Here is a 19,117-nt window from a genome sequence, read left to right as displayed (position 1 = left end):
AGAAGTCCGTAAAACGGATCCTATTTTCGTCGATTCTCGATGGAATACCGACTCAGACTATGCTATTCCATTCCAGTCAACAATGTGAAGTTTCAAAAGTGGTGCTTCAAATGACGTCGATGGGATTTTAGAACAACCATTTATTCACCTAAACGGTCTCCGGCCCTCTGCCACACCAATGATGGGATGGGCTTGCTATTAAAAATTGCCAGCAAGAGAAGATGATCGTACAAACGTTTCAAGAGAACGAACGAACTTCAATCATTTGCAAAATTGCTGCTTTTAGCTGAAACTTTGGACAATTCGACCATCGGTTGTCGGCATGGTCTGGAATACGTACCAGTAAAACATTTTCCTTATATTGAACAATTCATTTATGAAGTTCTAGGGCTTACAAAATAGGCGTAAAGCCTCTTGGAACATACTTCTTGGAATAATCATGGACTAAATTATCTTGCTTCATGCTACCATTGCTGGAGTATGCCAATGCTGAGTTCCAAGAGCCAAGAGCCAAGAACCAAAAGATATTTCTAGAGAACGAGAATTAAATATTCTTGGAACAGAATATCTGATCAATGCAATGCGAACAAACGGCTGATGCTCCAACAAAACTTACCTTCCTTCTGATTCCCAATGGAAGCGACCACTTTTCGGAACCCAGATCGGCGAATGAATAAATTTTCCCCAACGCAAATTTAGAAAAAGTTCGATAGCATTTTATTGTTACAGTTTTTGTTTTTCCTTCTTAAAACAATACCCTCCTCTACGCACACCACATCAAACCATCCTCAACTCATTTTAACGTGTATTTGAGTTTGGAAGTTTGTTTCCTTCACTGTTTTTCCTGCCTTACATTGATCCTATAATAGAGAGCTCTGCTGCTGCTGCTGCTACTGCTGCTGCGCGAATTCAAACGGTGTCCTCAAATCGGGAACGGGGCTTTTTGCTCTTTTTAAAACATAAACATTAAAACATTACTCATCGCGATCGCCACCATACAGCCCAGCAGCCGCCATTACCACGGGATATGTCGCTAATCATTTTTGGTTTTGTTCTCTGCGTATCTGTGTATGTGTTTTGCTAATTTCGAGGAAGGCGGGAACCACGGTTTGAAACACATTCAATCGCGCGCTAAAGGTGGGGCTGGGTTTTTTGAGGGGGCGGAGGGGGGGTGTTCGGGTGGTATTCTTAGCATTTACATACTACATTTGACTATTTGATGCGTCGGGGAAGCGCGCGCGGGCGGAATACAACCAATCCAATGCGGATTAACACGCGGGAGGGCATGCACACGCACACCAACACTCACACACGCACGCACACTAAAAGGTAGGCATTATATACAAAGTTTTTTTTTCTCTTCACTCTCTCTCTCTCAATCCTCTGCTTAATCCTAAGCGCAATCGCAATATATAACTTAAACTCATTTATTCGTCCTCGCCGTCGTCATCGTAGCTTGTTCCTTTTTTGTGTTTTCAGTATTTTTTTTTCACTTGCGCAGATGCCAAGCCACGTGGTCACCATGACGACGCTGCGTCGCCATTTATTGAAATCTATCGACAACCAACGATGATGACGTGGGAATTGTACATTTATGATCGGCAAACAGAACGCAAAAGCGATCATCTCAGTCGTACAGCGACAGAGAGGGTGAACGAGAGAGAGAGAGAAATAGAAAGAGAGAGAGAGTGCGTATGGTTTTTTGGCTTAATGCTATCGAGGGGTTATGGATTGTAATGGATGGTATAGGAAGTGTTTTCCTTTTGCTTCGACTTCGTGTCCTCATCATCAGCAGCTCATAACAATGTCCATTCTGTTCCAGCTTCTTCAATCAAGAACACATCATTCTGTACCTTGCAAGTCGAGGATGTCTGTTCTTATATACACTCACACCTTACGCCAGAGCCCTTTAACTGTCGATGACGTAACCGAATGGAAGGGGGGAGCGAGTGTGCAAGATGAGCTCAGACTCCACCCGTGTGGAGTTGGCTCTAGTTGGACTAATATAGTTGATCATGACGTATGGGCGACGAAGATGTATTCGATTGTGGGTTTTGCGGAGCTTAGCGGTAAAGATAACGGTAAATTGTCCCAACAATACCCCTCCCACGGGTCGTCCGGATGCTTTGCAAGCTGATTTGATTCGTTTGCTCGATTTAAGGCGGCCAAATGAGAGCAAAAAAGAGTAGGGAAGGAGACAGGGAGAGTGAAGCGGTGAAGTAATAAAATCTTTGGTATCCTGCTGCCTGACATCAACCTTACCGAGGTCTCACTCAGGGCTTATAGGAGGCAAATTTGGGCGAGATAAGACCGACGCACATCCGGCCACTACACAGATCCCGACTCGATCCACGGGCGCTCACAGCACCACCAGCAGCAGCAGCTGTTATCGACGCCATTCGGCCATTCGAGAGAGGAGAAAGATAGCAAAAGGAAGAGACGACGAAGAGCGACAATTTCATAAATCAAGCAGCCGGAAAAACGGGTTTTGGATTACACCAGCTCACTAGCCAGAAATGAAACTATTATTCCAGCGTCCAACGACAAACGCGAGAACCTAGCCAACCAGCCTGCCAGCCTGCCAGGCCTGAGTTATTGCCGCCGGTACGCTTACCGTGGTACGACCGAGTATCTCTTAGACTGGTAAAGACGATGTGTTTGGCTTTCAACACCTCGTGTTTTTTTTTGGGAGGAAGCGACCACACTGCCAATGACCGGATGGAAGCATATGCCGGCTTCCGGATCAGCAGAATGGAGGAAGCTGGGCAGCATCTCCCGGAATGGTGCAGCAAAATAGAAGCTGAAAGCTGGAGGATCGATGACCGAGAGGGAGAGAGAGAGAGCGCGCAGACACTGCTCGAGGTGCGAAAAATGGAGGAAAATGTAATAAATGAGCCCGCACGTCACTTGGCCGGCCGGCTGGCTGGCTGGTGGGCTGGCTCTGCAACTTTTAATGCTTTCCGAGCCAAAACCACGGCAGGTGGTGGCAAACGATGTGCCACGCGGCCGTTTTCCTGTGCTTTTCCTTCCTCTTTCTCTTGTTTTCCTTTCCTTCTTGTAGTCTTCTGGAATAATACTTTGCGTAACTTGGTGCCTGATGTTGCTGTTACACTCTCCGTGCAGAGAGAGAACCAGATAGGCTGATGCTACGGAGCGAAAGAAAGGAAGTGGCCTAAAGCTCACTTCCGTTGGGCCCAAAAAAAAAGGAAGACGAAAAACGAAATGCGAAAACAATCTAAACACTTGGTTGGTTCGCGCTCGGCTGTCAATCAAATCAATGTACCACCCGCTGCACGGTAAACCTAGCCGACCGCAGGGATCCTTTGCGGCCTTTGCCTTCACCTTCCGGTGAAGAAAAGGTTATGGAAATCATATTTGTTTTCCTCGTTCCGTTCGTTTGGAAAATGCAAAACATTGGCCCACAGTTGACGTTGATGAATGCCACAAATGACGGCGGCGGCGCGGTCACCGCCCAATCAGCGAAGTAATCCTTGGGCCCGTGGGAGACAGGGAGGGAGAAGAGAGACAGAGAGGCCACAATCAATTAGTTTGTGGCCCGCAGATGGGACAGGTGAGACTTGTAGAAACTTAGGCCATCATTAAGGGTCGAATTGTGGTATCGTCGTGGTGCTGATTTCGTCGAACACTTCCTGGCACAAGACTCCGGACGGTCGTACCCGGTATTGCCGTCGTCGTGATCCCGCTTGTTGTCGCCCTCGCTGTCGTCGTCGTGGTCGTGGTGGTGGTGGTGGTGCCCTCCACCGGTCCACAGTCGGACCGTCGGGCAATCATCATGTGGCTCGACTTGACCGCGATCCATTCGTTGCGCGACGCATCGAACCAGGTGAGCCCCAGGTTGTACCGGCCGTTCAGGTTGGCATGCTGGCAGTGCGAGAACCACCAGCCACCCTCGTAGTTCCCAGCACAGTGCGTGTTCGAAATGTCCCGATCAACGTCGATGGCGGAAAACTGCATCCGGTTCTGGTACTCGAACGCATCCGACGCGTTACCACTGTAACCGCCCAGCTCGAGCCGGAAGCCAGCTTCACGGGAACCGATACGGAACGTGGCATAGTCGGCATGCCAGGTGTTATCGTAGATGTCCTGCATGATGATACGCAACCGGGAGCAATTGTCCTGCGTCAGGTGATGGAGCGGTTCGTTGCCGATCCAGAACTCGCCGGCCGGCGTTCCGAAACCCTGGGCGTAGTCTTCCCACGAACGGTTAAAATCGACCGAACCATCCTGGCGCCGCTGTACCGTCGTCCATTCACCGAAACACTGCGTCATCAGCGGATGGTGCTGTTCGGCTGGGGCGATCAGGTACAGGCCACCGTCACCGGCCTGATCCGATTGGCCGGCACCTCGCAGCCGCTCGATCTGGCTACAGTCCCGCGGTAGCTTGTTGATGATCGATTCGTACTCCGCCTGCACCGTTTCCAGTTGCTGCACCAGCTTCGTCGTACGCTCCAGCTCGGTCAGGTGATGGTGCGGACCGGTAGCGTTCCCTTCGGCGGGTTTCGAGTCAGCTTCGAGCTAGAAGAGAGGGGGGAAGAGAAGTAAATGAGGTTAATGTGAGGGTACGGAATGTAATGAGCAAGCAGACGGTAGCAGCAGTCGTCAGTCGGAAAGTGATTGATGCCCGGGGCGGTGCATCATTTGAGGTTCGATATTTTCTGGGTAGGAAAGTGACCATCAGACCACTATACTGATAGCTGGTTTCAATTACGTTCCTGTGGCCAGTATTTACACACTCCAAACGGTTTGATGGTTGGAATTGGAAACATCCATTTTGAGCAGAGCTCTGTGGTTATGAACGAGAGCAGATGCATCATTTTGGAGCAAATGCAACACAAATGTATTCATAAAATCTGTTAAAATGAATGCATGGTGTATTTCTCTTGTAAGCAGAGTGCAGCGTTATCGTACGAGTGATGTAATGGAAGTAGAACCGAAATTACGTGGAATAGAACATGAGAGCGAGGAAGTTTTTGGAAGCAATTGTTTGGTAAATCAATCCAGCACATTCTTGCAATACGTTCATCGTTAGGCCGATACTAGTTATCATTCCATTCCAGGGACCGATGATGATTCGTTGCAAAACGCACCAATGACGGGCAATCGTAGAAATGCACACCTGCACCGGTTACTAACTTCCATCCTTAGTTACTACTTCAGCTGCCGATAGTTTTTCATCAATTATGTGCTTGGGAAAAGCATCGCATTTCACTTTCCGCTATGCTTTTAATTAAATTTCCATTCAGTTGATTTTCTTCAAATCAGTTAGTAACTCTTTCGTCAGTGTAACTCTTTCTCTTCTTACTTCAAGACAACGCTTAACTCTATCTATGGCGCAACTAAACAGCAAACAAGAAGCAGATGGAAGCTGATGGAAGTGTCAAAAAAGTAGACTGTTCTTGGAAAAGTAACCCGATTTAATTAAAAAGCAGAAACTTCTGAGATGCACATTCTATTAGTGCAGTTCCAGTCTGTGCCAGAATCCAACCAGCAATCAGCCAAGCAATGGCACGTCGATCAAACGATTTGAGAGTGCTATCTGCCAGAACTTGTATGCATTATATACGAGGTAAGAACAGCATTCCCGCGGGAGAATGTTCAAAATGGAATTTGGCAGATCAAGATTCAAATAACTGACTACTCGTATTAATGTTCATCGCAAGCAATCCTTTCAGCTGACAGTTGCATCGTTGACAGATCAGTTGATGCTTTTCGCAGCTCCAGCGAGAGTTCGCGAGTCGTTCAATCGAATCCCTTTTTTTGCTTTGACACTATCATGGGACAGGTTTTGCATTAGAGATGCCTAATGCATTCCATTATTCATCGATTTGGCACGTCAGTCACACACCAATTTCATCGAAATCATTGTCTCCCCGTGGAAGATCCTGGCATGGAATCACCATCCTGGAATGCATCACCACTTATCGGCATTCCAGGAATGGTAACCCAACGAGGGAATTCGAGCACAGGGTAAACGACATTTCGAGGAAAGAAACCGGTCCTTCAGGGCCCTAACCGAATGGAAACATTATGGTTACACTTCATAATCCCGTGCTTAGCATTCATCGGGGTTCACCGGCAAGCCTTATCGGGTTCGTCTGCCAACAGCAAGAGGCTCCGGTTGCACTTCAGCCCCAACACCAGCAGCAGCAGCGATCGACACCGACGGTGCTGTGCTGTGTGCTGGCCACATCTCATTACTCAAGCACGAACACACCACCACGGGACGCCGGACACTCCAGGGATTGGCAACAAAAAGGATAAAAGGATTCATGAGACCAACCAGCCGACCGACCGTCCGACTGGTCTTCCCGTACCTGGTGCCTAGTGCCGGGGGGGGGAAGGTCCCGAGTGCCACTTCAGCCTCTTTTGTGTTGTCCGGCTACAGCTACAGCCAGGGCCACTTGTGAGCCACAGAAGGTGCGCTACGTTGGTACGCCAACAGCCTCGGTTCGGTTCTCCATTCGATCTCCATTCGACCAGCGACTCCCGGTCCCGAAGGTTGCGTTTTCCCTGTTTTCGACAATCGATGCATAGGCCCTTGCTTCCTTCCTCCTACCTCCCATGGGATCAGGGCGAACATTTGCATCATAAATGGATGCGGCAATGTAGAAGTGATGAAGTGCCTATGTGCTAGCTGGCTGGTGCACTCGACAGGTTTCACGCTCCTGTCACTGTCAAGCCAAGGGGTGCCCTATGCTCGCTCGCACGAACTGTCGGAACCGATTTTCGGCTTCATTTTCACACCCACGCCCTCTCGTTGCCACCAACCCGTCTTAAAGGTTAGTTGCATTCAATGCATTCCTTCTCTAGTGCGCGGTAGTAAAGGGGGAAATTTGTATCGAATATTTCCATTAGTTCCACCAGAGTGGGGTTGCGGTAGGGAGTAGTAGTTGTGCCCGGAATCAGGACAGGGACCAGACATGCAAGCCTAGGCTTTATGTGGGATTTGGCATTCGCGATTGAAACGATCCATCCCTTTTGCCAGCTAGAAAACACCTCACGCGCGCACACACGGGCAGGCAGGGCCGGACACACACCAATTCCGTTCATTTCATTTCCATCTACCAGAGCGACGTAGCCAGTGGGCAGCCTAGATCGGTGCCCGGTGGTTTGGCAAATTGAAGTGCTACTTTAAGCCAATTCATCACAATTTGTGGCCTCGAACGTGGCTGTCAATCCGACGCCGTTCTCGGTCCATCTCCATCGCAGGGGGATGCGACGTTAATTAGAACCCAATATGGCTGTCCTTGGCACTCCATCGCGTGGACACTCCATGCGAGCGTTGATCGATGATTCCAATCGGGAATTGTGTAACGCCACACGGTCCGACCGACCGACCGATGGACCCGCGAATGACACCGCCTCGCGCGCACGTTGTTGTTGGCTGTCAAATGAACGAAATTGCGACATGTACAATGCGACGGCCAGTGGCATGGCATGGCATTCGTCCCGTCGAGTGCACGAGCAACACCAACCAACCACGATGCAGAATGCAACACAGCGAGCGAGCAGCGAGCTCTTTCATCTAATCGTGATGCTGGCAGGCCACGATGCAAGGCCTTTGGCACATTTACCGACGGGAACCCCGGTACTTATTGGTTCTCGGAGCGGGAGCTAATCTCGTGTGTCCTCGCTCCGGTGGTCCGCGAACGCCCTAATTCGTGGTTGCTGTTGAGTGAATTTTAGATGCCGGACTGGAAGGATGGTCCATCGTTCACCATTTCGTGTGGTGTGCGGCTTGGCCGAACGGTTGGCCGAACGGTTGGCCTCACCTGTTTGAGTCGTTCCAACAATGGTGTCGTATGGATGGGCAGATAAGAGCCACACAAAATGGCCATGGGATGTAGTCGGTCCGGATATCATATTATTCGAATGGTATAAGGTACTGCATGATGTGTGCGTTTCAGTAAAACGTGATGTGAGGCATTGAAAGGCAATTAACATTTAATAGATTACAAGCGGATCTCAACCATTTCAGTAGTTTGTGCACAAATCTTATTCACAATTGATCTCAGTTTCCAGGAACAGGACAATTCAGTTCCACAATTCTATAGCTTGAAAAGCCTTGCAATTTCCAGTTAAATCCCATTTGTTTGTTTTCCATTTTCGTCTTATCTCCTTTGCTGACAAACCTTTGTTGATCCTGTTACGCAACGTTCCTCGTAGCCTCTAGAGCGGCCTAGAGAGGGTCAAGCGAGCAAATCCCAAAGCAAACAATTGGAGCTACTCCTTGGAACAAGCCACGAGACCAAGTAGATTACATCTCCAGCAAATAGCCGCGGATAGTTCCGGAGCATTCGACCATATATCAGCCCTTCCAAGAACCTCTCCCGTATTTCCATTCCACCACTCAGCAGCTTCGTGTCTTATGACAAACCAGTAAAGCCAGTCGCTGCTGGCTACCGTGGGGCTTAGTGTAACCCGCTGGTCACGCTGCACACTAGCGCTTTATGCACGGTACTCAAACACACGAAGAACGAGTGGCAAAAGCCCACATAACATTAGCCCATAACTCCATCGTGACACTGTGCCATCGCTTACAGACCACGGACCCTGTGGCTGGGACCCGTGACCGAGTGTGCAATCCCGTAGATGAGCTTACTCCAGCGCGCGGGCGCGCTCGCGAAAATGATCGCGTAAAAGTGACACCATCAGGAGCCAGATCCAAGCATCTGGTGCACGGAGTGAGTGCGCGCGCGCGCGGCATCATAAATTCGTGCTACTGAAATTCGCATAAAACGCGGAGGCGGAGCGGGGGCTCGATGCATCTTGCAATAAATTTCCTTTTCGTTCGGTTTATTTATTTTCCGCTTACATTCCCGCGAGGATTGCGACGCCAGGGCTTTCCGGAAGAACACGGTGTCGTGCAGCTCCGAACGCGGACACCACCGCCGCTCGTTTCTGTCTTCATTTATTTCCGAATTTCCGGTCGCGAGCGAGTGAACGGGCGCTGGAGAGACAAATCGCGTTGGAGCACTGTGGGAGTTCGGTAGCGTCACGGCTCGAGGCCGTGTCGTCTTCTTGGTTTGCTGTCTTAGCACCCCGGGGTGAGGACGCTAAGCTTACTGGTGCTGGTGATACTCCAGGATCCGAAAACAAACGGCCACCGGTGGGATCAAAGTTTGTGTAGTCAGAGCGGGGGAGAGCACCACGAGTGCATCGCTGAAAAGGGAACGTTCCGTGGCACGGTTGTCGTCGTCGTCGTCGTCAAACATACCAGATCATCCCCTAACGGGGAGCGGGATCCTTTCGCGTATCCTTTTGTGCTGGCTGTCTGGCGTATTTCTTTGCTCTGTTTGCTCACTTCAATTCTTAAGCAGCTGCGGAACGGGTGCACCATGAGCATGACCGAGCTCATGGATTGGATGCTGGATTGCGGGATGCATTTGGCTTTGGCCGTTGGCGGTGTTTGAAGTTGTCACACCGTACCGTGCATATGGCGACATTAGTGTCGTTCAGCACCGGATTATCCTGCTGCACATCTGTCTCTCTTTCTCTCGTTCTCGTTGGTGCAGGTGAAGCGCAGCAAAAGTCAAGTCAAGTCCTCGAATGCACTAGAACCAGCGTGGCCCAATGTTGTTGAGTGCCCTAGCCAGTGCCCCCCCCCCCCCCTCCCTCCCAAACCAGGATAAACTATTTCAATCCATCATGCTCTCGAGTGCGCATTGTAACATCTTGTCAGCATACAGATCGTACCGGAGGGTAAGAGAGAGCAGCACTGAGCTCAGATTGGACAAGCGCGACTGAAGTGATGTTTACTCAACAGCGAGCAGACACAGACCCTGCAACAGATGGAAGGCACTGGCTTCCCTTCCCTTTTTGGCGTGCCTGACATTGTCTCCGTGTTGTTCCCTGTTGGTTAGCGGACGAGTGACAGATCCTGTTCCACTCGCTTTTTATTGTCTCTATACAAGCTCTATTTGCCAATTCCATATCCTGGCCCGTGGCCTCAGTTCGTTATGATGACAATTGCACAACGAATGCAGCACCATTGGGGGAGTGCATCACGCTGGAAATGGTATTAAAATGTAATCAACGCTCTCGGGCACAATCGGGATCTCCAAGGGCGACTCTCTCCCGGTGGCTGGCGGTGGCCCGGAACCAAACGAATGACATCCTTCCTCGGTGGTTGGTTGCTTTCCCCCTGAGCTGATGATTCAATTTCTAACGACCGTTCGTTGTGTCGCCCGTCTCGTCGATGTTATTACTGGCCTTTGTGTGTTTCTATGTTTTAATATGTCCCTCGCAATATTATTGGCCGATCGATATAGATGATATTGCGAACGCCAACCTCGTCTCCTCTCACTCGTCTCGATCGATTCCTGGTGGTAAGCGGGAAGCCAGAAACCAGAGCGCTGAAAAAGGCTAAGACCTGATCCTGAGATGGGTTTTTAATGCAAAAAAGCCTCGGCGCTTGGTGGGTGCTGCCTCCCTTTACCATGCAGCATAATATAATAACGCAATTTCCTTCTCTTCCTTTTTGCTTTTATCATTTCTACCGCTCAGCTCACCTGTTCCCCCCGTGGTCCCGGAGAAGGTAGATCGCCTTGTAGACACCGCACATTTGTGTCATAAGGTAATTTCATAATAAATTCTGATTGTCCTCCGATTCCGTCCGCCCTCCAACCACCTTCGATGTTGCTGCGGTGCTTTCTGTTCTGTGTTGTGAGTTGCGGACAACGTAACCGTATTAAGGCGATCATGCATAAATTCCCTGTCTCCTCACTCGCTCGCTCTCGTCCCCTCTCTCTCTCCCCGTTATATCTCGAGTGCTTCATCGAGTGCTTATCCCGGTCACCAGTTCGAGACCGAGCGTACGAACACCACGGACCGATGGTAGTGAGTAGCGTGGACCAATCGGCTTGCCATCAACCCCTTGGCCTAGCTGCCAGGGAGAGAAAAGAAGTCGCTGTTCATTGTTTCCAGTGCCGAAGCATCTTTGAAGTTGAAACACTGGAATCGACTTCAGAGGTCACGAGGGTTGTGGCCATGGTGTTTCTTCTTTGAACGTGATGCAACGCTTCGGTTGCGCCTGGATGCCTGGATTGGCCTCCCCGGGACCAGAATCCCCGGGCTTTGAGTTCAACGACTTATCGAGAGAGAAGTGCAAAAACCTCTTTAGCGTTGGGGCGGTTTGGGATGGATAAAAAGAGAGGAAGAGAGAGCAATCGAGGGCATATGCATGTTGGGTTCTTCCAGTGCCAAGCGTCAGGCGCCAGCACTTTAACACGTTCCACCTCACACGACACTCATACGTGAGCGCATCACCAGCATCTTCTCGTGTTGAGGTTAAAAACGATGAATTGGCAAAACGGAGCATGGCTTGGCAAGGGTCCCGCACTCTCTATATCCTTCGGGGACTCGAAGCTCATTCGAACCCTTCTCATCGGGATGGCATCGTTTTTTTTCTTGTTCAAGAATCGATCCCGAATCACGATATTGCGTGGCTCTACTCCTGTGTCTTCTTCTTCTTCTTCTTTTCGACTCAGCAGAACCAGCGGCACCGTCGCGTCACGATTATGCTTCATTACACCTTGCGAGCGAGAAGTACTTGCTGGATCGGAGGGCACTTGGGAGTAGGGAGCGGACGCAGGTGTTGGCTTCGTCAGTCGCGGTGACGAAGTGGCATCATTGGAGCTGAAGCGCTCAAGAGCTGCCTCGAATTGGACGGAATTGGAGCAAGCACTCGAGGGAGGTGATTTTCCCGGGAAAAGCAATCACCATTACCGCAGCATTAACCACCAGTACCACCACCCTTCCGCGGAACACCTGAATCGTCAGCATCGGCCCCCCTCCATCAACCACAATCACAATTCAATTAAACTCGTACCAACGCCTAAAACGTGTTTTTTCGGGCCAATCGATGGGGCCTGTGTTATCGTAGGCCGCCATGTTGCTGCTCGATGATTAGTCGCTCTGAACCTGCGCCCCTATCGCGATCGATTTGCGAAACGATGCCGAGCCGAGAATTATGATAATGTTTGTCTAATTACATTACACTCATTGCCACCGTGGCCACCGTGGTGCTCCAACTCTGCGACTCCGCGCCAGTAAATATGATTTCATAGTGGAGCCGAAGCTGGTGGCGAGTGAAAGAGCGAGATAATGACAATAAACGGGAGCGTTAGAGTGAGCGTCCATTTCAATTAGTGCGCTCGCTGATGGACAACAATTCTGTCCGTGGGATGGCCAGTCGGTCGGTCGGTTGGGCAAAATGCCATCAACAACGAACATCTAAACTCACTCGCCATCCTAACTCGTTTGCTGTTGCTGTTGCTGCTACTGTTAGTGCCTGGTGCCTGGGCGTTGTTTCAGTAATTGAATGTTATGTTCTTCGCTCTGCTCGGGCTTCGGGTGTGCCCGAAGCCACCACAGGTCTGCGTTGATGCTGCGAGCTTATTTGCTATTCCGGGAATGGAGCGAGCGAGTGCGTTGGTCCGCAAGGGACGTTGCATTACATCCCGAATGGTAATTTGCATTTGTGCCTCCGACGGAATGTTGAATTCCCTTGGACGCGCGGGGTGGGGGATTTAGGTTTTGGACCTCATCGATGGATCGACATCGTCCTCTAACAGCCTGACATTGGATGCATAAGTGTATCGCACGGGCACATCGTAAGTACGCAACCAAATTCGTACCAGCGACCATGCGCCTCCATGGCGCGTAAGGGACGAAAAAAAAAAACACTACCACGAGGTGCCTCGTGGGGATAGAAAAACGTAGAAATATGTCAAATTTCCTCGATACCTTCCTCTCTCATCCCTTCCTTGGTGAATGGAATCCTGGAAGCGTGTAGATTGTTTCTAAGGTGCGCCGCTGGGAGCTGCCACAGGGGGTCCTGTCGTCAGAGGGATGCAGGAAGCACGCTCGTGTGTTGCAGGTAATTTAAATTTCACGCTTGTCAACTGTTCGCTTTCGCTTGGAGCGATGGCTGATCCATGGCTGACGTATGGCGCTGTGGGGTGTCCCAGAAAACCTCGGTCCCGGTGCGCTAGAATGTCCCGGAGCGCCTCTATCGCGCGAGAGCACCCAGGAGAGCAGAGATACCGGGACGGTTTTGGGGATGGGCCGACAGTAAATCAACGAACTTAGACACTAACGCTCTCCGAAGGGTGGCTAGGTGGAGGGTGAAACAGTGGCGCCCACCGGTGGGGATTACATCGTCGCTGGGGTGGCTTTTCCGGGGCGGAGAACGGTAGGTGACGAGCTAATGAATGTGTCCGACGGAGCGTCAAATGGTCGAAAATGGGTTTTTGTGCCCTCGATGCGGGATTTTTGTTTTAAGCACGATCCCATCCCCCCCGTGAAGTGAAGCTGCGCGTTGCATTTCGTTAGCCGATGGCACCAGCAGGCCACCGGCCACGAACGGGTCCTGTGTAACGAGAACCAGCGCAAGTGCATGTGGTTGATTCCATTTAGCTACCGGCCAATGTAGGCGATGATGGAATGGCAGGCGATCGTGCGGTGCAATTGGATTGTTCTATTTCAGGGGAAAGCGTCCATTTTTCATTTGGGGGAAAGTATACTGCCCTGCTGGTACACGAAATGATAAATAACCTTCGGAGGTTCTAGTTCCTGGCACAGAATTGGAATTCCGCGCGATGCACCAAGCTACAACTCATCTCACTGCAAACTTTGTGCTCCCACGATAGCGTATTGGCTTTCAAACGGAGGGGATAGGTTTTCATTTTTCAAATTATCCCCTCGGCCCCGTAACTTACCTTCTCGATCCGGTTGTGTGCCATCTCACGGTGTAGCTGGGTGGCCGAACGGACACGCGCTACATCCTCCTTCAACGCTCGTAGCTCGGTCTGCAACTGACGGACGGTGCTACGTTCCTCCTGCAGCGCACTCACGCTCACTGCCATCGCCTGGACGCTACGAGCCGTGTTGTGGACTTCCTCACGCACCAGGCCCTGCTCCGATACGACCTGCGCCACACTGTACTCGACCTTGGCAATTTCGCGCCTCAGATCCGGTACCGTTTTGTCGAACTTTGTCTGCATCGCTTCGACGTCCTCGAGCAGCTCGAGCATCGATCCGTGCAGCTTGTCCAGTGAAGCCACTTGGCGGCTAACGTTGAACCCAGCGCTGGCCAGACGGCGCTGTTCGATCTCGACGCTACGCAACCGATCCGCCAAGCGGTGGCCGTGCAGTTCGTTTACTTGGCGCTTCAGAACCGATTGCTTCACCTCCAGTTCGTGAAGTTGCTGGCGGATGAAGCGCTGGTGCCGCATCCGATGGTCGGCCTCCGGTTCTACAAAATCGATGGTGGGTGGTAGCTGGGCTGGCCCAGTGATTGCATCCTCCGTACTGGCGGCAGATTCGGTTTCCGTGTGCTGTAAAAGGGAGAGAGTAAGTAACAATCGAGTGCGAGGTTAGATGTGTTTTGTTGAAATTGTGGTGTTAGAGGAATAAAGAGGGCTTCACCAGTTCGGCAGAAAGGGAAATACAAGGGACGATGGAGTCCCTCTTGTTCGCTTGAGAAAATTTGAATTCATTGTCTACGTTTTGCCTTTTTAACGTCCTCGTTGGTTTCAACTGCAATTTTGGTTTGGAAATGTTAAATGTAACTGGAAATGAGGGCACCGAACAAGTTTCTGGAATAAATGGTTACTTTTCTAAAAAAAAAAAAATGACGACGAACAAGTCAGTTTCAGTCTTAACTCTTGGCATAACGAATTGAAACCGAGTCGGTTCGTTTCCGGCCTAATGAACTCCACTCCCAGCACAACACCAGAGCATACACACTACCCCTTTAAGTGTGGTGAGGCCAGTGTGGCTTAATTTTCAAGAAACTTAATCGTCCCCCGACCCCTCTACACCCTTCTTTCCATCCCATGGACATCATGTTCGCTTTCGTTCGCAGACAAACCAGCGCCTGGCTTGCTGGAAGGATGGCGGAAGGACGTACGATGGTCCGGATCGTCCAGTGTGCTTGATCATATCGTTTTACTCGAGCATCCTCCCCCCGCCCCCCTCTCAAGGGGTGTAAAATAAACATTTCAAACAACCCGAAACACGAACCGACAAGCTGGCATCGAATTATGTACGTAATTAAGAGCAAAAGGGCTAACACTACACCATCCAACCACCATCAACCGGCAGCTGCTGGCTACTCACGACCCCGAACGGTTGCTCCTGTGACCGTTATGGTGCAGTTTGTGTCTGTATGTGTGTGTCGTTCACTGGCAGTGGCCTTTGCCGAGCGACTTCCTGGCTTCGATCTGCAACATTCAATCAACTTAATTAACCACAACTCACTGCAAACCGGGACACCAAGGTTCACCGCCGACGAACACGGCACTGGATGCCACAGGGTAACTTCACTGGCAAACCAAAGCAACAGAGCAGAGAGAGAGAGAGAGAGAGAGAGAGAGAGAGAGCAGAGCAGAGCAGAGCAGAGCAGAGCAATTACTGTAATCCGATTGTTGGTCGATCCAATTCCGGTGGAGGCGAAATCACGGACACCGGGAAATCCGTCCGAGAAACCGAAACTAATACTACGGGACACAACTTTCACGCTGCGGCAGTGCCTGGTGGTGGAATCGAAAGCAAGTAAAACTTTGGTACCTCGAACGCTGGTGCTGCTGCTGCAAACCAGCGGTTGGCTGTAAACAAGCGAGCGCACGGAAGTTTGCCGCAAAGGCTAATGCAAATTGATGAGATCGTGGCCCATCGAGCATCGAAGTGAATGCGGTAGCATCACCGCTCTCTCCCGCTTGGATCACAATAATCCATCCATCCGAATCGAATGCTGGTGGCCCTTGGCGGATTGGATCAGAAAGATCAGAAAGATCAGCGATCCCTTTTGTAGATCACTAGCACCACTGGCACTAGTTAGCTGACGCCGAATCTCGGTAAACTTTTCACTTCGCAATTAGTTTTCGCTGACGGTGGTGGAAGACCTTCGGCGGGGGCACGTTGAGCACGTCCCGGAAATTCATCTTCCACTGCACCTCTGCCGGCCGATGGTTTCGTTGATGTCGTTGTTGGTGTGGTGGGGCGCAGTCACACACGGCTTCGCTGGCTAATGAAAAACGTTCAACGAGCTACTTTAGCGCCTCCAAATGAGCCCGTTCTGAGGTGCCTTAGGTGCCCGGCAGCCCCAGCCATCGTACCGATCGAGCGGATTGAGGGTATTTCCTACCTTGCGACTTTACCCGCGTACCATATCGTATCATTTACGTGTCCAATTTTCCACGTGTGTAGTTAACGCCACCGGCAGCAGCACCAGCACCAGCAGCAGCATCGCAATCATGCCACGATGAAGCTACTCGTTCGCGTTTGCTTTTGGTGAAGAGAACAGAGAAGAGCGCTTTGTGCAAACAGTTACTGGCAGTGGGCGCCGGTGGCAATGGCGATGTTGGAGGTACCTCAATAATTGAACCAAGAGAAGAGAGCAAAACGCAAGACGGAAAACCAGAGGCAAGGCAAAAAAAAAGCTACAAGATGAAAATAGTCGACAAACGGGAGGCCAATCGGGAGGCCATCTCGGTCGAGCACTACCTGGTTCGCGAAGCGGCACCATTGGCGCTGTGCAAGCGATGGAAGCGATGCGAACACAATGCGCCGCTGCAACTGCCTCACGTCGAAACGGGCACGAAAAACCAATGGCCGTTACTAAGTTTGGCGAAAAGAAAATACCGTAACCACTCTTAACCTTTCCTTCTCATTCTCCCGCTCTCTGCAGACAGAACGCGCCGGATGCTTCCTAACGAGGTTGAAAATTAGGATGTAAGCTGCTACAGAGCACCGTGACCGCGTACCGCGCTGTGCTGCTAGTGTTTTCCCTACACTTTGGGGCAACTTTTCCGGTGTCGGTGCGAAGGTGTGCACTCTGCTCCCGTTGTGTGGGCACAGCTTGTTTGTGCTAGCGCTATATCACCTAGCCAGCACCATAGCAAGGGGCCTTGCTCTTGTTCATACGGTACACCGCATATTATGAGCTCGGTCATGGCCCGGGTTTTTGTGTGCGATCACCGGCTGTGGAAGAAATGACCTAGGCGGCGATGGTGCAAATGCAAAAAAAGCTCTTCCGCATTCTGCTTATGCAGCGCACAGACACGTGTGCGCTTATTCCAGCTTCCAACGCTCATATATCTCACCCAGGGGGGGTGTGGCGCTTTTTAGCATTTTCCTCTCTTTTTTTTGCCATTCTGCTGAACGCTGGAAGCTGTGCACGATCTGAGTAACGATTATTAAATTGTGTTACTAGCTCACTAGCGCCAAGCGGAGTACGAATATGATGAAAAAAAAACCCGAAAATCTAGAACACCACCAGCATCGAGTGGGAGTTGGAATCATTTTTCAGTGAATTTTCGCCTCCATTTTGCCGAAAGCTAACCAGCTAGCTAGCGTGTGCGGTTTTTACATTTTTAGCAAAGCCACCTGTCTAGCGAACCATCAATGGAGCACTAGGAGCAACTCCCAAACCCGCCCTGACTCTGCTTTCTGTCCTTGCATTTCCTCCCTAACGACCATCGGGTAAACGGAAACCGGATCTTTGGCCAAACCGTAAATCATTCCAAGGGGAGTGGGGGGGAAGGTTTATTATGAATTAATGTTGCTGCACGCTGCACACCGCTACGGGCATCGTGTTTGAGTGTAAAACTTTCTGTTTTCCTCGTTTCCCAACAACAAAACACTGGCGCCTCCATCGTCTCTCTGGCACGCTCTCTTTCTCTGACTCTCCCACTTTCTGCGGTCTCATTCTCATCAGCTGAACACTTTCCGGGCACACCAAACTAACGTCCGGGTATAATGAAATTAAAACAAATCGCTTAAATTGCACTTTTCAGGTGAATAAACAAATCTGCCCTCGCTCCCCAGTTCCGCCACGGCCTGAGCACTGGACCGAGCGTTTCGCAGATTTACCGGCCACCAGGCCACCCCAAATCCATCCAACAAAATGCAACAACAAAAAAAAAGGCTCGAACAAAATAACCTCCAGGTGGTAGTGGAACTGGTGGTGGTGCTTTTTTGAAGCGCCTTTTTTTCGTGGAAATGCTGTTGCATTCGTGATCTGTTGGTTTGTGTTGGAGTAAGGGAGGGGCGCACGCCATACAGCACACGTTCGCGGTTGAAGAACGGAGTCCTTGTGTTGCAAACAGGAGCGAGTGAGCGAGAGAGTGTGGCTTCGAAAAGAAACTTAATTAAAAATGCAAATAGTTTTTACCATGCACCCGGTGCCGGACCCGGAACAGTTCGAACAGGTTTCGGAGCAACGCAAACCAAGGGGCTTACAGCCGGTGGAGGGGTTACCTCGAGGGGTAAGCGAATTGCGTGAAAAATCACGGAATATGAAACTCAGTCACTCGGGCTGTACCGCGTTGGTGCAAGGACCAGTAGGTTCGGGCTTATGTTGAGGCTGTTCTCGCGTCCGTAGGTCCAGCTCCAGGTCCGCGGTTCGGTTGAGTGATTTCGTGCCAGCACAGCAGGAAGCAGCATGTGTTCCGTCTCCTTTTGTCCGTTGTTCCAACGGGGGTAGGAATTTTGCAATTTCCTCTCCAGCCCAGGTTTGTTGCACTTTCCACGGTGCGCGCGAACTCGCATTCAATCATGTTCCCAATGGTGGGATGCGCGTTGGCAGTCCTAACACTCTCATCGGTATTGCGCGGTCCGGTTTCGGCATCGCACACATTGTATTGGGCCCTTTTTTTGTGTGTCCCTGAACGGTAAGGTGGCTCGCCATTGGCTTCCAGAAGAGTGGCGATTGGCGCCGGTTGTTCATTTCGTTGATGGTTGTTGGTTGGTGGCTATTGACGAAAGAGCCACAGATTCCGCGGCCCAAAAACTCGAACCTTCGCTTTGCGTTCTCTCTCTGCCATCATCTCTGCCCTGCGTGATCTATTGATTTTCGTTCATTAATGCATCGAAATGAAAGGGAAACATATGATTCCGGCAGGCACTTCATGAGAGGTGCTGTTGAATGAGTTGTTGAGTGGATTTTTTACAGAATACTGTATCCATTGAATTCACGACCACGCTCTGTAGCCAACGATCATTAATGAAATGAAGTAACAGTATGCACAATGCAAACACTAAACTTCGTGGTAGCAAGATGCAGTGAATGATTTTTGTAGCAACTCCAACT

At 50.5% G+C, this 19,117-nt stretch overlaps 1 protein-coding gene across 1 annotated transcript in view; it reads right to left on the bottom strand.

Annotated features, from left to right (window-relative positions):
• Positions 1-757: 757 nt before the first annotated feature.
• Positions 758-19,117, bottom strand: part of LOC126574864 (protein scabrous) — a 50,107-nt gene continuing 31,747 nt past the window's right edge. The window contains exons 4-5 of the mRNA XM_050235261.1: positions 13,743-14,360; positions 758-4,536 (exon numbers count right to left, since the gene is read on the bottom strand). Of these exons, the coding sequence (XP_050091218.1) occupies positions 3,589-4,536; positions 13,743-14,360 (1,566 nt within the window). The 3' untranslated portion in view covers positions 758-3,588. The remainder of the gene's footprint in view (positions 4,537-13,742; positions 14,361-19,117) is intronic.

This window comes from Anopheles aquasalis, chromosome 3 (genome assembly GCF_943734665.1).
Source record: "Anopheles aquasalis chromosome 3, idAnoAquaMG_Q_19, whole genome shotgun sequence".
NCBI classification, from domain to species: domain Eukaryota; kingdom Metazoa; phylum Arthropoda; class Insecta; order Diptera; family Culicidae; genus Anopheles; species Anopheles aquasalis.
Note: the sequence above shows the minus strand (reverse complement) of the source record. Positions and strands in the feature narration are given on the sequence as shown.